Source organism: Nannospalax galili, unplaced genomic scaffold (genome assembly GCF_000622305.1).
Source record: "Nannospalax galili isolate Female #2095 unplaced genomic scaffold, S.galili_v1.0 scaffold710, whole genome shotgun sequence".
Classification (NCBI taxonomy): domain Eukaryota; kingdom Metazoa; phylum Chordata; class Mammalia; order Rodentia; family Spalacidae; genus Nannospalax; species Nannospalax galili.
Window position 1 is genome coordinate 302983 of NW_008328349.1, and position 24757 is coordinate 327739.

The following is a 24757-nucleotide window of genomic DNA, read 5'->3' on the forward strand; positions in this document are numbered from 1 at the left end:
GCCTTGAAATCACAGAGATCTGCCTGCCTGCCTCTGCCTCCCGAGTGCTGGGATTAAAGGCGTGTGCCACCAAACCCGGCTATTTTTTCTTTATGTATATAAGTGTATTACCTGCATGTGAGTAAGTGCACCCTGTCATGCAATTCCTGAGGTGGTCAGAAGAGGGTGTTGTATTCCCCTGGAACTAGAGTTACAGATGGTTGTTATCCGCCAGGTGGGTGCTGGGAATCGAACTCAGGTCCTCTGCAAGAGCAGTCAGTGCTCTTAACCACTGAGCCATCTCTCCAGCCCCCTAAACAGAATTTTGTTTTCGTTTTTTAAAAAATTTTATTATTTTTATTTTATGTGCACAAGTGTGCCTGCATGTATGTAAGTGTACCCATGTCATGCAATGCCCTTGGAGGTCAGAACAGGGTGTCAGATCCCCTGGAACTGGAGTTAGGACAGTTGTTAGTTGCCAAGTGGGTGCTGGGAATCAAACCTGGATCCTCTGCGTGAATAGTTAGTGCTCTTAACCACCAGCTCTCCAGCCCCTAAACAGAATTCTTATACTTAATATAACTTGCCTAAAAAGACACTGACCATTTTTCTTCTTAAGAACTCCCAAGTGTCACACATCCTTAAGGATAACTAGAACATTTATACATAAATGTGAGGGCTAGAGAGATGGCTCAGCGGTTAAGAGCACTGATTGCTCTTGCAGAGGACCCGGATTCGATTCCCAGCACCCACATGGCGGCTATGAACCGTCCTTAACTCCAGTTCCAGGGGAATCTGAAGCCCTCTTCTGACCTCCGCGGCATTGCACAACATGGGTGCACTCACATACATGCAGGCAATACACTTGTACACATAAAAATAATAAATAAAATATTTAAAAAACAAACAAAAAACAGTAATGAAGGACTAGGGCTATAGCTCAGGTGGTAAGGTCCTTGCCTAGTACACATGGGTTCCTGGATTCGATCCCCGACACCACACAACTCTAATCCCAGCACTCAAGAAGCAGAGGCAGGAGGATCAAAAATTCATGGTCATAATTGGCTAAGACTCTTTACCCAAACAAACAAGCTCCTAAACCAAAAACCAAACCAGTCATGAATGCCTGTATGCAAATTATCTCAAAGAGATCTGAAAGGGAGGCTGGGGGAGAAAGAGAACAAACTTTAGCTCAGGTTTGCAACACTTCGTTTCATTTAAGACTAAAAGCACAGACCTGAAGCAAACGTGTGAATGGTAACATGTTAGTTCTGGGTTTGGGGTATACGACTGCTGTATTCTTCTCTTTTCCATTTATAGTATTTTGTCTTAGCTTTTCATAAAAAAATTCCTGAATTAGCAACAGAGACATAGAAAGCAAGTAATCCAGAAACAAGTGACAATTTCACCTGTCACTTGTATTTATTTTCTATAATATTTACAGTGTACTCACAGTTTTTATTTACAATGTTCACTGGTTTGAGTACTAATGTATATGCAAAACTAATGACCTCTGAATAGAGTATCACTTGATTGGTCAAGGAATGACTGATATTATAAAAGGTGGTGTAGAGAGATTTTGCTAAAGACAAAACAAAGCTTTATACTGTTGGGTAAGAATATATTTTAGCCTCATACAAATGTACTTATTAATAAATCAAAGAGGAAATTAAGGGCAGCAAATCTATGACCCAAATGCAGACTAGTTTAATAGGATACATTTCAGAGATTTTCAAGGAGTGCTAGCAAATCCTTTTAGATTTGCAGCAAAAACCAAAATGCTGTGTGATCACTAACCACTAGAATGTACAGAGAGAGACTTTTGCTGCTTGCATGAAATAACCTCTGAAGCAAAAGGCAAAGAAAAAAGTAAAGACAGATGAAGGAAAGTGACAACTGCTTTTAAGATGAATATTTTGCAGAGACAAAAGCTATCATGGATAGCTCACTACTTACTGGTTCAAGAGATTAAAGAAAACATATCAGATGTGGCATTTTTGCTCTGAAACACTATAGATTCATACTGTAGTAAGACCCTAGTTTTGAACATCACTCTGATTTTTCACAGAATCATTTATACTTTGAAGTAGCTTATTTGGCCATGTGTGATAGCACACACCTTTAATCTCAGCACTTGGGAGGCAGAGGTAGGCAAATCTCTGTGAGTTCAAGGCCAGCCTTGTCTACAAAGAGAGCTCGAGGCCAGCAAGGGCTACATAGTAAGACCCTGTTTAAAAAACTAAAAAAGCTTATTAATTGACAAAGATCAAGAATTATAATCCGGGAGCTGGAGAAATGGCTCAGTGGCTAAGAGCACTGGCCGTCCTAGCAGAGAACCCAGGTTCGATTGCCAGCACCCACAAAGAGATTAACAACCACCTCTAACTCCAGTTCCAGGGTTAGATACTCTTCTCCTTGATGTCTCTCTGCTGATTTGCTGCCACAAACAACCACTATCCTGTTGCTCTGGAATCGCTGCTGCTATCTAGTAAAAAGCTGTATGGGCTCCCCTGGGTCTCAAAAAGATAACCAAGAGCTGTTGTTATCCACTCTTTGTGGTACTAACTTCACCAAAACCAGAATTAACCTACAACAAAAGCACCTCTGGTTATTTTAGTATTGCATACACGTTGGTAACACAACTACATTGCGTTGTACACCATAAAAAAAAAAAAATCAAAGTCTGGGTGGCAAGCGCTTTGAGCATTTATTCTCACAAGAACACAAGGCTAACCATGCCTGGATCAAGCCAACACTGGAAAAGCTTTACAATGCTACAGAAGTATCATGAAGGGTCCAGTGTGGCATATATAAGTTCTGATGAAAATCACTCTAAGATACACAGCTTTTCTCTTGAAGAGACACCAAGGCAGTGGGGGGAAATGAGCTACAGAGTAAGAATGATCTAGATTTAGATTCAGATGCTATAGGATTATGGGTAAGTTACTTCAAATGTGTGAAATAAGAACAAGAATCCACACTGGGACTGTGAAAATATGTATAGTGGTTACTTTTCCATTATTATGACCAAATACCTGTCAAAAGCACTCAAGAAAGGAAAGGATATATTTTGGTTCATGGTTTAAGAGGACATACAGTCTATCACGGCAAGAAGGCATTTGATGGTAGGAGTATGAGGCAGCTGATCATACTGCATCCACAGTCAGAAAGCAGAGGGAGGTAAGCACAGGTGCTCACTTACTTTCTTCATTTTCCCTTTTTCTTCAGTCTGGGACACAGCCCACGGTACCACCTACAATAGATCGGTCTTTCCTCTTTAGTTAAACCTCTTTGCAAATATCTTCAAAGATACACCTAGGGAACAAGGGTCTCCTGGGTAATTCCAAATCATGTAAGTTGACAATGAAGATGAACCATCATAACATACATGTGAAAATATCATAGAGTACCTGGCAGACATCTACCAAGTTATTCCCTTTCCTTAGAATCAGGTCGTAATGGAATCTTTTAGGTCTTTTGGTTCTGCCTTATCTTGGAATTCAAGAAGAACTACATCTATCACAGGTCTTAATCTGCCACCAATCATTTTTGCATCCATCATGTCTAATCTCTGATTTGCTCACTTTGGGATCTCTTGAATTATGTTTGCTATGGAGATGATGAAGGTTGAAAGTATTGCCAAGGCTTTTTTAAGTAGGACTCTTCCTAGAGCACTGAGAAAACTATCCCCTACTTCATGTCTAAGAAGCTCTAAGTAGGACTCTTCCTAGAGTATTAAGAAAACTATCCCCTACTTCATGTCTAAGAAGCTCTAAGTAGGACTCTTCCTAGAGTATTAAGAAAACTATCACCTACTTCATGTCTAAGAAACTCTAAGGAGACATTTATTTGTTTATTTGCTTATAAATTTTGTTTTATTTACTATTATTGTCTGTGTATGGAGGGGACAGAACAACTTTCAGGAGTTGGTTCTCTCCTTCAACTGTGGGATATGAGAACTAAACTCAAGTCACCAGGTTTGCATGACAAGTACTTTTACCCCCTAAGCTATCCTGCCAGTTCAAAGGAGTCTTTTAATCACTACTGAATAACATATTACATGGATTCAGATACCTTATAAACAAATTCCTACTAATGTCTAAATGATGCATTTAAGTTCTTTTCCACCTTGGGTATGGTGGTTCACACCTAGAATCACAGCACCTGAAAATTCAAGGCCAGTCTGGACTACATAGTGTGTTTGAAGCCTGTCTACAGAGTGAAATCTTGTCTGTCAAGAAAAAGAAAAGTCAGTGAGATGACTCAGTGGGAAAGGTGCTTCCACCAGGCCTGATGATCTGAGTTTGATCCCCACAACCCACTTTGTGGAAGGAGAAAGACTTCAGCAAGTTATCTTCTGACCTCCGTACATACACTGTGTATGGCATGAGTGTGTCCACAAATAAATAAAATAAATATAAAATATTTTTTAAGTTCTGAAGGGCATCTTCATGATGTCTGTGAAAATGGGAAATTATAACTTCATTATATTCCTTAAAATATGGAAACTATAGCCATGCCCCTTCCCTCAAGCAAAGTGGTATCACTGCTTATCAAAGCAGCTAATACAAACCCACACACAGCTTAATAGTAGGAAATAATATGGATTTTGGGGTTCTGCTGTGTATAATTGCTAGCTGTAGAAGCTCGAGTAACTAACTCCTCTGAGACTCAGTTTCCCCACCTGTAAAACACAGACATTATTATATTTCTCACAGAATTATTTAAAGGATTAAAGTGAATTAAATAATGCAGGCATTCAAAATATAGTCATCATCTCTATCTTAATAAAATAAAAGGAAAGCTAAAAAAAATAGAGAAAAATAAAAATATATACCATGTTCACTGCATCTTGATCAAAAGGGTTCCATTCTATGTTCTGAGGATAGTGGGCCAGAACTTTAGATTTGAATGTTCTCCTCAAAGGACTCTGGTCAAAATTTTCACCTACAACAAATAATTAATAATCAATTAATAACTAGAACTTAAAAACATGTAATAGCCTTTAAAATACTTTATATATATATACACACACACACACACACACTAATTATATTCTACCTGTAACAGCCTGAGCTGCAAAATTCCTAATGGACAACAGGAAACTATCAATAAGAAATCTACACTTAAAACTTTAGAATCTGAATTTTATATCTTATCACTAATACTAAAAATAAAAACATACTAACATCATTACTGTAATATAATTATACTCATTTCAACCTATGGTGATAAAAATTTTATAAAGAAACATTTCACTGAAGAAATCTTGATTTAAGCTAAACCTTATGATACTGATCTTATTTATTATTTATTTATTTATTTATTTATTTATTTATTTATTTATTTTTGGTCTTTTTGAGACAGGGTCTCCCTGTAGCCCCAGCTGGCCTGGAATTCACTATGTAGACCAGGCTGGCCTTGAACTCACAAGAGATTCGCCTGCCTCTGTCTCCCAAGTGCTGGGACTAAAGGTGTGCACCACCACGCCTGGCTGAAACACATTAAACTTTTAAAAGAAATGAGTAATTTTAAACCAAATTCATTACTTGTCAAACTTCTAGAAAGATAAAAGTAGACTATATATGAGAAAATTCAGTAACAACCATTACATCCATTCTTTACCTGCTTGACCAAATTAATTCCCATAGGGAATTATCCCCAAATACCTTAGATTCTTAAAATAGTTTAATGTAGGTGGATCTTAAATTCCCAGTGTCAAAAAGCTGATATCAAAGGATTAGAAGACCTCAAAGCAGTTTCATTGTTTTGTGTTTTTCTTCTTTAAAAAAATATTTAATTAATTAATTTATTATTTATTTATTTATTAATTATTATTTGGTCTTTTTGAGACAGGGTCTCTCTGTAGCTCCAGCTGTCCTGGAACTCACTATGTAGACCAGGCTGTCCTTGAACTAACAGAGATCTGCCTGCCTCTGCCTCCCTGCCTCTGCCTCCTGAGTGCTGGGATTAAAGACATGCGCCACCACACCTGTCCTTACTTATTATTTTTATTTTATGTGTATGAGTACATTGCCTGCATGTATGTGAATGCACCGGTGTCATGTAATGCTGTGGAGGTCAGAAGAGGGCTTCAGATTCCCCTGGAACTGGAGTTAGGGACGTTTCGTAGCCACCATGTGGGTGGTGGGACTCAAACCTGGGTCGTCTGCAAGAGCAGTCAAGTGCTCTTAACGGCTGAGTCATCTCTCCAGCCTGTTTTTCTACTTTTTAAGACTAAGTACAAAATATGGTTACAGAAAATATAAATGAAATTTACCAGTATTTGCACAATTAAAAGTATCACAAAGTAATCTGACTTAGAAGGGACATTCTGCCATCTTGTTAGACTCAGTTTCCATTTGGGGTAAAAATATGAAAAGGCAGATACTAAAACAGCTTTGAGCTGTGCAAAAGTTAACCAATCAAGAAGGGAAATATCACATTCTAAAATCTTGTTGGAAACTGCAATATAAAACATATAGGAACTATTATGAATAAAGGATAATACTTAAATACATTGGCTGAACTACTACTCTAACTGAAGTTCCTAGCAAATGGTCACTTTCCTTTGTATTCCTTTGACTTATTTAGCCAAGTCCCATATCTCTGTGTCTTTCTTTTCTGCAGTTCCATATTCTAAGAGCTGATGGCTTCTATTTTCAGGACAGAAACTGATGAAGGCATCTTAAAACCAGGTGTAGTGTCTCACGTTTATAATCCCAGCACTTGGGAGGCAGAGGCAGGAGGATCACTATGAACCAAGGCAAATCTGGGCTACAAAGTGAGGTCTTGTCGCAAATAATAAGATAAAATAAATAAACAAAAATAAGCTCTTCCCTAAAGAGTTTATCAATTAAAAAAAAAGATTTTATTTTTAATTTTGTGTGTGTGTGTGTGTGTGTGTGTGTGTGTGTGTGTACAGGCCAGAGATGTTCCTGGAGCTGGAGTTATAGGCAATTGGTTATGAGCCATCTGATCTGATGTGGGTGTTGGGAACAGAATTAGAACAGTGAGTTTATCAATTTTGAACCACGCACCTAGGTTATCTAAACAACAAAAACTAAATAGATAAATATCCATGAATCAGTCAATGTGACTGAAGAAGTCAGGATTCAGACTATTGCTTTAATGTGAACACTAAGAATGCTTAGATTTTAAAGATTATCCATTTCTTTATTTAACAAACAATGAAATTTCACTTTAGGTAAATAAATAGATAAGAAACATGTCCTCCTGGTTCTAAAAACAAACAAACAACAACAACAAAAAAAAACTACGCTACTGACTAAGCCTTAGTCACACCAAAAAGTTTATCTTCAGATAATAGAGAATGATAAGAAAATCTCTTTTTTGCCCATCATCAAAGACCTAGAGATGGCTATTTTTATTATCCATAAATATAAGTAAAATACGAAACTCTGTAGGAACAGAAGAAACAGCACAGAACTCACGATGTAACTCTTTGTAATACTTACTTTTTAATGAATTCCTGCCTGGGCATGGTTAAAACAATAACATTATCTCCATTCAGATACAAAGTTATAAATGGGATAGGCGATAAATCAGAGAAGCCATGACAGTGTCATTTTAAATATAATTGTTCTGTTGCCTAAGGAACACCTCACCTTCTCAAGGCACAATGAATCCACAAGGGAGAAAGAAGGAAATTAACTCCAAAGAGAAAGAATTTCACAAAAAAATGAAAAACCCACAAATAGCAACACATCTAATAAAACAAAACCACCACCACCACTGCCCGACTCCTGCTACCATTACTACCACCAACACCTCCACCACCACCATTACCACCATCACCACTGCTACTGCCTCCACCAGTATCTCTTACACTGAATGATCATTCTTGTAAATATAGCTGTCTTGGCAAATATTATTTTGAAAGAAATTAAGGAATAATAAGAATCTAATATCATTGGTAAGGGTTTATAAATGAGTGAATGTAGTTATTCCTCTAAAATCGGTGAAAGAAGAGCACCCTGGAATTAACTTTGGGGCCTGGGAGCTGGGAGAACAATTTTCTCTTTTCGTTTTAAACACATATTTTTATAAGCCTCTAACCTAGAACTTACTGCTAGCACTAAGCAGGAAAAATGACTGGGTTTAAGAATTTGGATTACCAGGAAATGGAAATTATATAATAAACATCCTTAAATTAAAATTCACCTTTTTGATTACTGTCTTGAAATAAATAGATATCCATATAGTTGTGAGAGGCTTAAGTTCAATTCCTAGCACTGCCAAAAAAATAGTTCCAATATTAATACCCTTGCCATAACTATATACAGACCTAATTCCAAACAATATTGCCAAGTAATCTTCTAAATTTAAGATGTAATTAAGTCTTTCCTTCTAAGAAAATAGGAAATATGTGCCAAGACAGCTTAGGCTAGTAAATACATTTATTTTCAAGGCTTGAAGCAAATGAGGTCTTCATGAAAATTAAGATGCAGATGAGAGAACAGAATATAAAACACCACCTACAAGTTTGCTGAAGCAAATTTGATAAACACTTATAATGAGTCTGGGGTGAACTAAACTAATGATTCCTAATACCCCATCCTTTTTTAAGCTATTGTTTTACCTGAAGTCGTATTTGCAGTATCTCGGCTCTTGCCATGACGATCTGCTTCTAGCCATTGGTACAAAACTACATAATGCAATAGAAACAAAAAGCCTTATGAACAACAAATAAAAAGTGAAAATGATTTTGAAGAATGGAAAATGAGAATAAACAAAAGCAATTAAATATGAGACATTCAGGTTAAGCACATAGCTCAACACTAGTGGAATGTAGTTTACAAGCTGTTAGTAATAAGAGAATGAAGACAGTAGGCAATTTTAACATAATAAGCAAAATTCTATCTAGACATCTGTAACAGTTATGGGGGGTTGCACATCTTAAGACAAATTTCAAGAACAGTGAGTGACAATAAAGTATGAGGGTAAAACTAAATGACTCATTTTAAGAACTGTACCTCCAGCACTGCATACCTATCAAACACAAACCTGACTATACCAGATACTAACAAGGTACTGAATGATAAAAACTCTCAAGCACTGCTGGCGTGAATGCAAAATGACATGGCAACTCTGGAAGACTGAATTTCTTATAAAATTTCACATGATCTTGACATATAATCCCACAAGTTCAGTCTAATCGTGAGGAAAATATCACGTTTCAAGAGGAACAACTTATACCTGATAAATACTCACCAAAACTATCAAAGAAATCAAAAACAACAAAAGGCTGAACTGTCACAGTCAAGAGGACCTTAAGAAGACCTGATAACTAAGTGTAAAAGAGCACATGTGCCGTGATCCGCTAAAAGAAAAGACAATAGGTAAACACTAAAAAAATATGAATAGGGCACAGACTTGATGATGATGTTGTGCTATTGCTTCATTAGCCATAATAAATGAACAACACTATCATAAGGTATTAATAATGATAGAGGAAATTATATGTGGGACAAAGATATAGGAACTTTATATTATATTTTCAATTTTTCTGTAAATTGAAAACCGCTGTAGAAAAGCAAGTACATTTAAAACACCATACTTTCAAGTCGGGTGTGGTAGTACGCTTGTGGTCTCAGCTGCACAAGAGGCTGAAGCAAAGACCTGCATCAGCCTAGGAGTTTGGGGCTAGCCTGGAAGTATAACAAGATCTTGCCTCAAAAATAAGCCATTCACATTCACTTCAATATTTAAGGTGAAGACACAAACATACATCACATATAATACTATAAATAATCCACCTTTCATAAATCATTTTATGCAAGTCCAAAGAGCTAGCATGGTGGCTGTAATCATAGCATTCAATAGGTACAGGCAGGGGGATCAGAGTTTGAAGCCAGGCCTCACAAAACAGAACAAAACAAAACAAAACAAGCTAAAATTTGTTCTAATCTTAAAATCTCATTTAACTGACCATCTTATTAAGCACTATTAACCATTAAGTGTGTTGACTCTTGTCTAAGGACACAGGCTAACAAGAAACTCATGCTAGAGATAGCCAAAAAACCTTTCTATCCTCACCACAAGGTTTGAATGACCCCAGGACAATAACCAAGTTAAACATCTAGTCTGTCTATCCACAGACACCTGGGGAACAGAAACGTTCCATGCCTTCTTCCCACAATACAGACAGACAATCAATCAAAACACCAGCTATGGAAGTTGTCTATAAAAGTTCTAAACTGAGATGCTGGAAAGATGGCTTGGGAGCACTGGCTGCTTTTCCAGAAGACCCGGGTTCCATTCCTAGCAGCTAACAACTGTAACTTCAGTTTCAGGGGATCCAATGCCTCCTTCTAGCCTCCTGGGCATTTGCATGCATAGGTGCACTCAGATACATGCAGTTAAAACACACATAAAATTTTTTAAAAAATTAATTGATCAAAAAAGATTCTAAAAAACATTCTGACTCATTTCATATCTAAAGGCAACCTGAAATTAAGGAAGTCATTGTGTTTCTAGGGTCCGTGTGAGGACTGAGCTGACACACACTATTAAGATAGGTGGTCCCAAATAGATCTCTAATGGACCTACATCCAATATACAAAGTCCCTGGTTGAAGGGCCCCAGTGAGCACACAAGTCAGTACATTCCCCCGGGGACATATAACAGAACACTGTACACTTAAGGAAGAAATTCTAGGACAATTTACCAATAGCCCCACTGTTTCATATGCCTCTTTTTTATTTTAGCAAAGAAAAGTGAAACATAAAGGCAAATATAGAGGGCTGGAGAGATGGCTCTGTGGTGAGAGCACTGTGCTCTTACAGAAGACTCAAGTTTGGCTCCCAGTACCCATGTCAGGTGGCTCACAACTGTCTGTAACTCCAGTTTAAGGGGATCCAATGCCTTCTGGTCTCTGAGGATACTCATAAACATGAGGCATACACACAGGGCACATATACACATGCACATAAACAATAAATAAAAATTTTAAAAAGTAATATAAAACTATTCCAGGTCAATTCACTCTGACCAGATATGCAGATAATTGTACAAAATCAAACATTATTTTAAAAGCTGAAATATTTCATGGCAGAGTATGCTACTATGTTTGTAGAAAATATTAAGAATGCCAAGAATATACTTATTTTCACTATGGCTAAGAATTTCAGATTTGGCCTTCTGGTGTCTCTGCTTCCTCTCAAGTGGGAGGAAGGACACTGTCCTCAGCTCCAGACAAACAGGGTGTTTATAACCTATGGGGCTGGAAGTGAAGATTTGTGAAATTTGAAGCTATTTCTGAGCCTGAACAATGCATATAAAACATTCACTTACTGCCTCCTAGGTCCCTGTGAGTTCCTCTCCTTCTGTCCACAACCCACTGCAGCCTCTTTTTAACTAGGATCTTTCTCCATAAGGCCAGGTCTTTCAATATTTCCTTATACCTTTGTCCTTACAGAGTAAGTACAGAAATCTAGATTTCTTAAAAAAATTTTTATAATTTTTATTTTATGTGTACAAGTGTATTGCCTGCATGTATGTGAGTGCACCCGTGTTGTGTAATGCCACAGAGGTCAGAAGAGGGCTTCGGATTCCCTTGGAACTGGAGTTAAGGATGGTTCATAGCTGCCATGTGGGTGCTGGGAATCGAACTCGGGTCCTCTGCAAGAGCAGTCAGTGCTCTTAACCACTGAGCCATCTCTCCAGCCCTAGATTTTTATTTATTTATTTTTGGTCTTTTTGAGACAGTGTCTCCCGGTAGCCCCAGCTGTCCTGGAACTCACTGTGTAGACCAGGCTGGCCTTGAACTCACAGAGATCTGCCTGCCTCTCCTCCCGAGTGCTGGGATTAAAGGCATGCGCTACCACGCCTGGCTTAAATAGTCTTTTATGAAGTGTCTTGGATATACTTAGTACTAATTGCCTTGTTTGAGATCTCAAATTACCAATTTAAAAATATGTACCCCACCCCACCCTGGCCTCTCCTGGGAGCTCCGGGAGTGGCTGCCTTCTTCTCCACCCGCCGAGATGGCGTTGGACCCCACAGCATCTGAGACATGTTGAAAAAGATGTTCTGATTCCAAAAATACTGAGAAAAGCACAGAGAGAGGTGTTCTGAACAAGTTGAAGATTTTACCAAATGCTGCAAAGATTCTGGAATCCTTACGGTAATAAAATGTCGGAAAGAAAATTCTGCATTGAAAGGATGTCTAACTCCTTACTATAATGATCCAGCCTTTTATGAAGAATGCAAACTGGAATATCTCAAGGAAATGGAAGAATTTAGAGAAACCGGAATTCCAGCCAAGAAAAGGCTACAGAAACTGCCCACGAGCATGTAGGCGAACATTCAAATGAGCCAGGAACTTGTATTTATGGAAGCCATTTATAAAATAAATCACCAGAAATAATGGACTGAAATAACATTTCCTTTTCCTAATTATGAACATTTTGATTTTTTTATTAAAAATCTTTATTTCTGAATTCTGGTTTATTAAACACAGGAGTGAAAACTAAATGTTCCTCTCCCACTAGAGGCTCCATACTCTGCCATCCCTGTCACTGTCCACTGTGTTGTCAGCACCCTCATCCATTCCCCCCTGTCTGCCCTTCTGGTCAGCCCTAGATTTTTAAAAGTAAGTTTGCTAATGAGCACAATAAAAACAGATTAATATCTTCTAGCCTGTCCCTATTCACATGGTGAAAAAATAATAAACAGGGCTGGGGAGATGGCTTTTGCAAGTATGAGGACCTGGGTTTAGATCCCCCAGAACCCACATAAAAGCTGGGTACTTCAGCACGCTTCTATAACCCTAGCACTAGGGAGGTGGAGACAGGTGGAGCTTTTCTGTAAGGGCTCTTAACCAGTAAGCCATCTCTCCAGCCCCCACAATTAACACTTTTGAAGCCCTCTCCTTCCATCATAATCACCCTAGGAAGTAGGTCCTATTATTACTCTGATTTTATAGAGAAATGAATGTAAAAAAAGACTACATAATTGGCTGAGTGTCAGACAACCAGTAAATCCAGATCTAAGCAGTCTGACTCCAGAAGCTATGCTCTTGATTCTATGTGTGAGGGCAGGTGAGGGAAGAGAACTTCAGGCAGGGAAAGAACAAGTGCTGAATCCCTCAGGTGGACACAGCTACCACGAGGCAAGGCAGCCAGTGAGTCACTATGTATGATGCACCTGAGTTCTATCTCTGAAACTCACATGGAGGAAGGAGAGAACTGACTCCTGAAAGTTCTCTAACTTCCACACATACAATAAATAAATGTAAAAGAGGTAACTAACAGCTAGACAGACAGGTCTTTGTAGCAAGGATTTTTTTTGATTTTTTTTTGTTGTTGTTGTTCTTTTTGAGACAGGGTCTCCCTGTAGCCCCAGCTGTCCTGGAACTCACTATGTGGACCAGGCTGGCCTTGAACTCACAGAGATCTGCCTGCCTCTGCCTCCAAGTGCTGGGATTAAAGGAATGTACCACCACGCCCGGCTGTACCAAGGATTTTTGATTTTATGTTGAGTACTACAAGAAGTTTCTGGGGCATTTGAAACAGAGAAGCAACATGATCCCTGGAAGCTGAGAGGACAGGCTGTGGGTGGTAAGGGAGAAAATGAAACCAATCAGAAAGCTGTGACAATAATCTAGACGAGATGATGATAAACCATATTAGGGAAACAAGTAGAGTTGTGAAAAATTATCACTCAGTATATTTTAAAGACAGAAAAGATATGATTTGCTAACAGAATGGATGTGAGAGAAAGGAGTCGTCAGAAAAGGCAGCATGGTACCAGTGTTGGCTCTAACAGCACCACAGCTCACTGAGACAAGAAATGATAGAAAAGAAGAGGGAGACTGGATAGAAAAGAATTAGTTTTTGATATGAAGTCTGAGGTGCCTATTAGGTCCATTTTTATTACTATGATAAAATATATGAGGCAGTTTACTTTTTAAAAAGAAGAGAAGAAGCCGGGCGTGGTGGTGCACGCCTTTGATCTCAGCACTCAGGAGGCAGAGGCAGGCAGAAACCTGTGAGATTGAGGCCATCTGGGGCTACAAGGAGACCTGTCTCAAAAACAAACAAAACAAAACAAAAAGGGGGGGGAGAGGAGGAGGAGGAGGAGGAGGAGGAGGGAGAGGGGGAGGGGAGGGGAGGAGGGAATGAGGGGGACGGGGAGGAGGAGGAGGAGAAACCAGCACGTACTGGCACAAAAACAGACATGCAAATCAATAAAAGATGGGAACATGGGTGTACACAATTGGAATCACCTGATATTTGACAGAGATGCCAAGATAGACACTGGAGAATAGACAATATCTTCACCAAAAGGAGGAGGAGGAGGAGGAGGAGGAGGAGGAGGAGGGGCGGCAGGATTTGTTTAGGTCACAGTTCAAGGATATGACACCAGCATTAGCTGGACTCTGGTGAAGATTTCCAGGTGGACAGTACGTGGGGGGTGCTTACTGTGGGCTAAGTATATGGCTCCTCAGAGAGACAAACATCTAAAGCAAAGCAATGAACAATAAACTTTTAAAAAGGCAGAGTGATGGGGCTGGAGAGATGGCTCAGCAGTTAAGAGCACTGACTGCTCTTGCAAAGGACCTGGGGTTCGATTCCCAGTACCCACCTGGCGGCTATCAACCGTCCTTAATTCCAGTTCCAGGGTAATCCGAAGCCCTCTTCTGACCTCCTCGGCATTGCACAACACGGGTGCACTCACATACATGCGGGCAATACACTCGTATACATAAAATAAAATAATAAAAAATAAAAAAGGTAGTGTGGGTGTGCGTGCGTGTGTGACAGCACACATGGGAAGTCAGAGGACAACTTAGGGCAGTTAGTTCTTTCTTTTCATTATGTGGGTCCCAGGGATTGAACTCAGATTATGAGGCTTGTTGGCAGCCCTCTTTACCCACAGAGCAAACCTGCCTGCCCAAATCCTGGATTTCATCACTAGCTTTTTTTTTGAACTCTTGAACATTTTAATTGAGGGTTTATATGAATAACCACATATTATGTAAGCCCATCTGTATATACATCCAGAGTCATATTTTAAATAAACAATCATGCAGTGACTTTTGCATGCTTTTGTTTAAGTAATAATTCTGCCAATTTAGTTGATTTTAAGTATGTGATATATTTTTTTTTCTCTTCAAAATTGGCTGTATATTTTTAGGTTTACAGATGAATCATTATGCTTGTACAATCTTTTACTCATTATAAACTCTATAAGACATAAAATTAAATGAGTTTTTAACGGTTAAAAAGATCTCCACTTCATTGTTAAAATACACAGTTTCATACAGAAAAATTCATTTTAAGGTAATTGACATTGAGACGTTTTCACATGCATTTCTAATCTCTCTATATATGACTATTACTGGTCACAGTCACTTACTTTCTGAGTTCCTTGGCATCTGAGCATGAATATAAACTCATCAGATAGACAGGCTTCCTCTCCCACGGGGGCCTCCATACTCTGTCCTCCCTGTCACTGTCCACTGTGTTGTCAGCAGCCTACGACCCCCATCTATTCCCCCCTATCTGCCCTTCTGGTAAATCTAGTCAGCCAGAGGTCCCTGTTCCAGGAGGATCAGCTGTTCCTCATCTACGGCAATCCATTGTCAGTATCATCACTAGCTTTTTTGTTGTTGTTAAAGAATGTAAACTTAACTTTTAGAATGGTTTTGGATTTATAGAAAAACTGGGAAGAGGAAAGAATTCCCTTGTATCCTATAACCAGTTTCTCCTATTATTATATAACCTGATACATGAGTAGAGAACACTTATTACAATTAATGAACCAGTACTGATATAATCAACAAATCTTAACTTTATTCAGTTTTTCCTTAAGGTATTTTTTCTGTTCCAGAATCCCACTCAAGATACCAAATTACTTTTTTTGTTGGCGTGTGTGTGTGTGTGTGTGTGTGTGTGTGTGTTTTGAGGCAGGATCTCCCTGTAGTCACGGCTGGCCTGGATTTGCTATGGAGACCAGGCTGGCCTTGAACTCATAGAGATCTGCCTGCTTCTGCCTCCCGAGTGATGGGGTGTGCACCACCATGCCCAGCTCCTAAATTACATTTAGTAACCATGCTTCCATAGTTTCTCTTAGCCATGACTTTCTGGGATTGTCTTTGTTTTACATGGTATTGGCAATGTTGAGGAGCACTGGTCAGGTATTCTGAGAAGAAAGCCTCAAATGAAATTTATCTGATACTTTCCTCATGCTAAGACTGAATAATGGGGTTCTGGGAAGGAAGATTTGTGATTTAGAGGTTCAGCTATAGATTGGGCATAGTGGAACATACTTATAATTCCAGCACTCAGAAGGCTGAGTGAATTTGAGGCTGACCTGGAATACATATTGAGATCCTGTCTCAAAAAAGAGAGCAAGAGACAAGGTAAGTTCAGCTATTCAAGTGTTCTCTCTTTTCTGCCAACTCTTAAGAATGGGGTAGTAGTTAATAAGAGTGCTTGCTTGTCAGTCATCTTCATGGACTTCTTTTTATAGCTCTGTACAGGTGTTCTACCGGGTTCTGTACAGGTGTTCTACTGGGTTCTATTTTGCTCTTTTCTTACCTTAGTCACTTTGTCAGTTGACACTACCACCCGTATTAATGACTTTCAAATATCTGTATCTCTGGGGTTGGAGAGATGATGGCTCAGTGGTTAAGAGCACTGGCTGCTCTTGTAGAAGACCTGGGTTCCAATCCCAGCACCCACATGACAACTAACAACCATCTGTAACTCCAGTTCCAGGGAATCTGATGCCCTCCTGTCCTCCATGGGCACTGCACGACATGGGTGCACTTACATATATGCAGGCCTAACACTCATACACATAAAATTTAAAAAAACAAAACAAAACCGACCATATGTATCTCTAACCTGATCCTTCTCTCTAGGACAGAGTTTCCAACTGACTACTGGAAAGTTCTTCCACAAGCAGTTCAAATTCAAAAGTCTTCAAAATTGAACCTTACATGTCTCCCAGACTCTCTCTTCTTCCTCTAATTGTGTCAATTAATGACACCAAGCCTCACCCAAATCATGGAACTTACTCTTGGCTCTCCCTTCTCTTGCAAGAGTTTGAGGAAAATAAGCTAGAATAAATGAAATCCTCCTGGCACACAAAAGTGTTTCAACCATAAAGATGGATGAATGTTCTTGTCATGTGAGAATGAATTTTAGCTGTTCTGTTTCCAGAACATAAATATAGTTATGACTATGCTGTATGTGATCTTGGGTGAGCTACTTAAGTCTGTGTTTTCCAAAAAGAAGAATAGCAATGTTGAGTGACGGTCTATCATAAAAACAGTAAATGTTGGCAGGTGTGGTAGTGTAAGCCTATACTCTTAGCACTTGAGAGGTAGAGGCAAGAGCATCAAGATCACCCTCACCAATTAGTCCATTTGCAGTCATGGAGCTACTTGAAACACGGTCAAGAAAAAGTCAGTATTGTAAGGGTATTATTTATTTATTTTCAGGGGTGTTGGTTGCCCAGGATGGTCTATAACTCCTGGTCTCAAATGCTCCTCCTGCCTCAACTTCTGGACTGTTGGGACTACAAGGCATAAGCCACCAAGTCTGAATTCTATAAAGGTTGCTTTTATGTAAAAAAAAAAATCCTCCCCCAAATGTTATGAAAATACTTTACAGAAAAAGTAAACACAACAGCAAAGGTACTTAATAGTATTCTTGACTTACTGAGTTAGTTTTTGGATTTACTTACATCAGTTTTTCATTGAAAAAAAAGAAACCTGCAAGTCCAGCTTCTGTTATATAGCAAGTGACAGGTTACCCTGGACTACATGCATGAGAATCCATCTTACATAAAGAAAAGTCAAAGAACCAAAAATATTCAAACATTTCACTAACACAAATATGAGATTAAGTACAGATTAGGAAGAACTGAGAGAAATGCCCTATGCTTACTAATGATTTCCCTTTTATCCCCCAGGTCTAATTACTAATCATGCCATATTAGTCATTTGACTTTTAAAATAATTGAAGTCTCTTCATCCCTTCTGACACTGCTCTAGCCCAGTCCAGTATCAAGTCTCATGTAAACTATTTTAAGTGAATGTCACCACTATTCTAGTTAGCCTCAAGTTTGTTCCCCACGAATTTCTCACTGCATTACTTTTCCTGGGAAAATGTAGAGACACTTAATTCACCCCAAACAGGACACCAACAGATCAGAAAGATTCCATCCATGCTCACCTTGGTGAACAAATAGGTTTACTGGGGTTACTTACAGGAGTATGGGTGATGACTGAGAAAGGAGCATCAATGGAGTCCTATTCTCAGACAACATTGTACCCTTTATATGCCCCATCATTCTTCCAAGACCACATGCTGCTAGTGATCACTGCTTCTGCAAACCAACCCCTTTTCATTACCACAAACTTAGCTACAACTGTGTTGTTTTCCTTACTTTATTACCGTCTTTAAGGGACCACCTTAGCAATCTCTGCTCCATGATACTCACATTAGGCTCTTAATGAAATAGCTATACCACAACACCCCTACTGTATAATGCAGGAAAGAAATCTTCCTAAATACAAATTTGATGAGGTGACAGGGAGTGAAAAGTATATACTATTTAGTGAGACACAGATAACAGACTAGCCAGTTTTCTCGATCTTTTAAGGACTTTCACTTAAGTAAAGTCATATCCTTGCCTTGGCCAGAGAAAAGAATTTCAGGACAAATCAATATTAAGCAGAGTTGGAGTTTATTAAAAAGACAAAGAAAGGGCTGGAGAGATGACTCAGTAGGTAAATGTGCTTGCTGTCAACAATGACAAACTGAGTTCAATCTCTGGGGCCCACATGGTAGAAGAGAACCAATACCTGCAAGTTGTCCTCTCACTTCCACACGTGCACAGTGGCACTCCCCCCTCACAAATACATAAATAAATAATAAATAAATGTGAAGATATTTTAAAATAGATCTTAAGCACAGGGATTACCAGAAAGAAAGAGGTATTGGGGCAGAAAGTAAAATACTTCTAAGAACTAGAAGTGGCTTTGCCAAGGAGTCCACTTTCTTTGTCTTTACACAGCAATGTATAGGGTTAGGGTGAGTCTGAAGTTACTATTTTCAAAGATTTGTTAAGGAATTTTTTTTAATTGATCTTTTTGAGACAGGGTCTCCCTGTAGTCCCAACTGGCCTGGAACTCACAGAGATCAGCCTGCCTCTGCCTCTGCTGGAATTCTAGGTTAAGGGGTTTAAAGGAGATCATGGGGTGGTTCCTGAGTTCTACTGACAGAATTACAACTGATAAAGTAAAACCTCAGTGTAGGGACACAGGTAGTTAGGATATCTTCATTGTAAACAAAGCTAGTAGTCTTGCTTGTAAGAGTTCTAGAAAATATCCAGAAGAGAGAAGCCCTACTTTTCAGTCTGGTTTGGTACTTTAATACTCTGGTTTGGTCCTGTTTTAAACGGTCCAATCAATGAAAGGGAATTTTTTTTTTTTTTTTTGTCTTTTTGAGGCAGGGTCTCCCTGTAGCTCCAGCTGACCTGGAACTCACTATGTAAACCAGGTTGGCCTTGAACTCACAGAGATCCTTTTGCCTCTGCCTCCTGAGTGCCACCATGCCTGGAAATGGAAGGGAATTTTCTTAGGGTTTGAAGACCAAGGGGCTGGCAGGCAGCCTTAGCTTTCCTTGACCTGCTTGGGGCGGGGCCTGCTGGTGTGGGCCACAGTTCTTCAGGGGGCAGTTGACAGCTCAGGGGTGCAGGTGGGTACGGCACGTGTGGAAGATCATTGTGTTACAGCTGTACTTCTGGGCAAGCTAGAGCAGGGAGGGCTCAATGACACCACAGCACACTGCCAGGTGCAGGGTACTCTTTCTGGATGCTGTAGTTGGACAAAACACTGCCATCCTCCAGTTGTTTGACAAGTGACTATTAGACACTGCTGGTTGGGCAGGATGCCTTCCTTGTCTTAGATAATGGGCTTAACGTTTTCAATGGTATCACTGGACTCCACCTTGAAAGTACTAGTTTTGCCCTTCAGGGTTTTCACGAAGATCTGCATCTTGGTATCTCCTGCTTGGCTGTCTTGTTCTATTTTAATATATTTAAAGGCAATACTATCCTTATGTTGGCAGCCTTTATAGCGAATGCTGTTAATTGTGTTGGAGTTCTTGGTTTTCAGATGGCAAGAGGCTCCTTCCCCGTCTCCCCTCCTCATGCCCCACAATCCCCTATTTTTCCATCCTGCCCACTCAGACTTCTTGCCTCCTGATATCTAGATGAGCACCTCCTTCACTACAGGTTCCCACTGCCATGATATTCTGCCTTGGCTCAGGCACAAAACAATAGACTGTGAGCTAAAATAAATCTTTCATCTTAAGCTGATTTTCTGGAGAATTTTGTCATAGCAATGGAAAGCTAACACAGTCTGAAAAATGTAAAATAATCACTTCTTGTAAGAACAATATTATTTTTTAAATTATTTTTTAAATTTTATGTGCATGAGTGTTATGCCCGCATGTAGGTAAATGCACCTGTGTCGTGCAGTGCCCTCGGAGGACAGAAGAGGCTGTCGGAGTCCCTGGAACTGGAGTTACAGACAGTTGTTAGTTGCTATGTGGGTGCTGGGATTCAAACCCAGGTCTTCTGCAAGAACAGTGTTCTTAACCACTGAGCCATCTCTCCAGGCCCCAAGAAGAATATTATAGGATGGTTAAGTCTTAGTTCCCTAGCTCAAACTAGTATTCTGTATGATTCAAAGGATCTGGCTGAGAAGGTCATCAGGAGGAGTGGGACAGAGACCAAAGTTCAGAAGCCTCCAAATCTAGAGCTCATGAATAGCTCAGAAGGGAAGCTTTGGCTCATGAAGTCTGAGAAGTCAGAAGTGAACCCAGGAACCATATAATGGAGTTATCATTTACCGTGTCTTTTTGGCCCCCACACTCTTCTCTATCTTTCTGCCTTTCCCTTATCATACCTCTTAAAAATACCTTATTTTGGAGGCTAAAGAGGTAGCTCAGTGGTTAAGAGGACTGGCTACTCTTCCAGAGGACTTGGGTTCAATTTCCAGTACCCACATGGCGGCTAACAACCGTTCTTAACTCCAGTTCCAGAGGATTCAATGCCCTCTTCTAGCCTCCACAGGCTCTGTACAACATGGGTACATTTACACATATGCTGGCAAAACACTCATACACATAAAATAAAAATGCATAAATTTAAAAACTATTTTTAATTATGTGTGTCTGTGTGTGGGTCTGTGCATGGGAGTACTGCACTCACAGAGGTCAGAAGACAGTATTAGATCCTGTGAACTAGTGTTACAGGTGGTTGTGAACATCCTGGTGGGGTACTGGGAACTAAGTTGGATCTTCTGAAAGAGCAGCAAGTGCCCTTAACAGCTGAGCCATCTCTCTAGGCCACATATCTTCTCCATACCCTCTTATTCACTCTGCCCATGAAGACTGTGGGGGGCCTTCCATCCCTCACCCCAGCCTTGCATTATTGGGAGTTAGAGGACTGGGTCCCCAAGAAACTTGTGCACTGGGGCAGTGAGGAGAAAACAGAGGTACTGAAAGGGAGCCTTGTAAACTGAAGCTCAGGAGGTTGGAGACCTCATGCTTCAGGCTAATGACATGATTTTTCTCACTTCCTCTCAACCAAAGATTCCTCTACAAACAAAAAAATATGATTGAAATATTTTAGAAAATAACACTATGCTGGGCGTGGTGGTGCACGTCTTTAGTCCCAGCACTCGGGAGACAGAGGCAGGTGGATCTCTGTGAATTCAAGGCCGGCCTGGTCTACATAGTGAGTTCCAGGTCGGCTGGGGCTACAGGGAGACCCTGTCTCAAAAAGACCAAAAAGAAAAAAAAAGAAAAAGAAAAAAGAAAGTAACACTACATAAATGAGTAATTCACAAAGTGGTAGAATTGAATAATTTAAGAGACTGTGTAGCTCATCCCTCCCTCAGTTTTACTTTAAGAGAACACAGGTACTCAGGTCTATGGTCTACGTAACGTAAAAATCAAGTGTGGCTTGAATAAGCCTCCAGCTCGAAAGGAGCTCAGCTTCTTTTCTGTGGGAATAACTTGGAGGGGGATATTAAGAGAAAAGAGATGCACCAAATTTTCTTTCTGGATACTGGGGACTAGCCAGGATATGTTACTAACTTCAGAAACCCAAGGACAATGCCCTTCTTCTCCATTAAGTGTCCATCCTGCACTGTGTAAGAGGTATATACTTAAAACATAATAGACCAACTGTCATATTTCAAATGTCACCTGTGAGTTCATTTTTTACTAGGATTATTAGCAAACAAATCTTTCACATGACTTTTAATCAAGCCTTTAGGATACACACTACCTTTCCATCTCAAAGTGACTTAAAAATCACCTAAACGAAGTATTCAGTTATCCATTCAATCCCATTAAACACATATACATTGTTTAATAACTTAACCGCATCATAATTCACTAGCATAGCCTGCCCCTCTTCCACCCCCCTTTTGTGATCATTTAACCTCATCTCTGTAAACAAGAAAATGGTCTTTATGTGACAGACTCTAACTGCGGCAACTGCAGCTGTGGACTGTGTGCAAACTGATTTTGTTCATTCTTTATCCTGGCAAGAAACCTTGCCCTAGAATTGTTTGGGGACTAAGCAGCATTAAACCTGTGCCAGGAAGGTTGCTGAAAGCAGCCCTAGAGCAAAGCTCTGCAACAAGGCTGTTCAGGAAATGATTAAGACCAAGTGAAACAGCTGCACACAAATCCACGAGAAGAGTTTTGTTCATGACAGAAAAATTGAAGCTCAGCTTTTCTGCATTTTGGCATGTCTTCTATGGGACCTGGAAGGGGAAAGTAGGAGAAAAGAGATGCATCAAATTTGCTTTTTTCTTCTGCATACTGAGAACTAGCATGACTTTTCTTTAGTCACTCTTTGAGTTCAGATGGCACAGGTTTTCTATGCATGATTCTGAAGTACCAGAAACAGAAAACAAGCATAACAAGATCCAGAGTGGATAAATGTGAACTCTCAAAAAACTATGTGCCTGGGTGTGGCGGCAGACTCCTGCAGTCTTAGCTCATAAGAAGCTGAGGCAGAAGGGTGATGAACTGGAGGCCAGCCAGCCCTACATGGCAAGACCCTGTCTCAAAAATTAAACAAAAGCCTCGGTTAAAGGCAAAATTCTTCAAAATCAAGTAATCAAATATTGGGTGAGGATTTTATTTTTCTTACTCATTGCTGGATTCAGTCTACACCTTCCAGAGTGACATAATCATTTTCTACTAGAACTTGAATGAGAATATGCAATATTCCAATCCTGTTACCTTAATATATAACATGTAATAACTTCCAAAGCACCCACAAAGGCCATTAAGATTCCCTAAAATATAACTAGATCTGGAGGCTGCTACAGAGCTAAGAAAGTACAGTTGATTTCTCTCTATTGCCTTTTGTCTGTTTGCTCACATAATTTTCCATTAAATGACTGATAACTCAGTAATTGCAATAGATATGGATGTATAAGTTGAATTTTTAAAAATATTCTATTGGGGGGGAATATTCTATTGAGATATACCTAATATACCGATATTTACCCTTTAAAAATATGCAATCCAGTGATTTTTAGTATATTCACTGAGTTATACAATCATTACAATCACTACTGAATTTTGGAAACATTTTTATCTCCGCCCCCTACCGCAAAAGAAACACTGTACCCTCGTAAAAATAAAAGTATCCCTCTCTACCAGATGGTTTTGTTGTCTGGTTATTGGCTTTTGTCAATTGGCACATGGAAAAAACTTTCAGTGCTTAAACAACGTGTGAAAAGATTTTAAAATTTTCTCTTGGTCTGGTAAGATAGCTCAAAGGCCCTTGTTGCTAAGCCTGATGGCCTGAGTCTGATCCCTTGGACCCACATTGTGCTGTATAGCGTGTCAACTTGACACACTGGGTTGAGGGAGCCTCAATTGGGGAAATTGCCTCCATTGGACTGGCCTATGGCCATGTCTGTGGGGCATCTTCTTGATTGTTGAGTGATGTGGGAGGGCCCAGCCCACTGTGGGTGGTACCACACCCCTGGGTAGGTGGGCCTGTGTGTCATAAGAAAGCAGGCTGAGCAGGGGCCAGGAGAGCAAGCCAGTAAGCAGCATTCCTCCATAGGCTGTGTTCCAGCTCCTGCCTCCAGGTTCCTGCCCTGAGTTCCTACCTTGGGCTCCCTGATGAACTGTGACCTGGGAGATGTAAGACAAATAAACCCTTTCCTCCCCAAGTTGGTTATGGTCAGAGTGTTTTGTCACAACAATGAAGAGACAAACTAGAACACACATGATAGAAGAGACTCCCACAAACTGTCCTTTGATCTCCATATGTGCACAGTAGCAAGTACCCCCCAACCCCACATAAAGTGTAAAATAAATAAATAATTTTAAAAGTTTTCCAAATAAACTTTTTTCAAATCCACTCATCCATTTACCAACTTAGGGACTTACTGTGAAGATAATTTATTTGTAGAAGAGTAAGCATTCAACTTACGAATTTCAGAATTAATGACATTATCTTCAAACACCAATTTCCTGCAAATATTCTATGCTGTGGTTCTTTGTGTGGGGCATGCATATGTGTGAACATGTGGAGGCCAGAAGGCAATGCTGGCTGATTGCTCGCTGCCTATTTTTTAGGTTCAATATTTTATTTGAGTTTTATTTATGTTATTTATCTTTCAAAGGTTTATTAACTGGGTATGGTGGCACACACCTTTGATCCCAGCACTTGGGAGGCAGAGGCAGGTGGA

At 39.7% G+C, this 24757-nt stretch overlaps 1 protein-coding gene and 2 pseudogenes across 3 annotated transcripts in view; 1 reads left to right on the forward strand and 2 right to left on the reverse strand.

The window, feature by feature from the left end:
* Positions 1-24757, reverse strand: part of Dennd5b (DENN domain containing 5B) — a 173453-nt gene that overhangs the window by 124122 nt on the left and 24574 nt on the right. The window contains exons 2-3 of one of the 3 annotated variants that reach the window (XM_029560428.1): positions 8582-8647; positions 4817-4926 (exon numbers count right to left, since the gene is read on the reverse strand). In XM_029560428.1, the coding sequence (XP_029416288.1) occupies positions 4817-4926; positions 8582-8647 (176 nt within the window). Of the gene's footprint in view, positions 1-3181; positions 3256-4816; positions 4927-8581; positions 8648-24757 lie in introns of those variants that run through there. The other 2 variants (XM_008826984.3, XM_029560441.1) reach the window with 2 other exon arrangements.
* On the forward strand, positions 11914-12477 carry LOC103729104 (annotated as a pseudogene).
* On the reverse strand, positions 19544-20282 carry LOC103728988 (annotated as a pseudogene).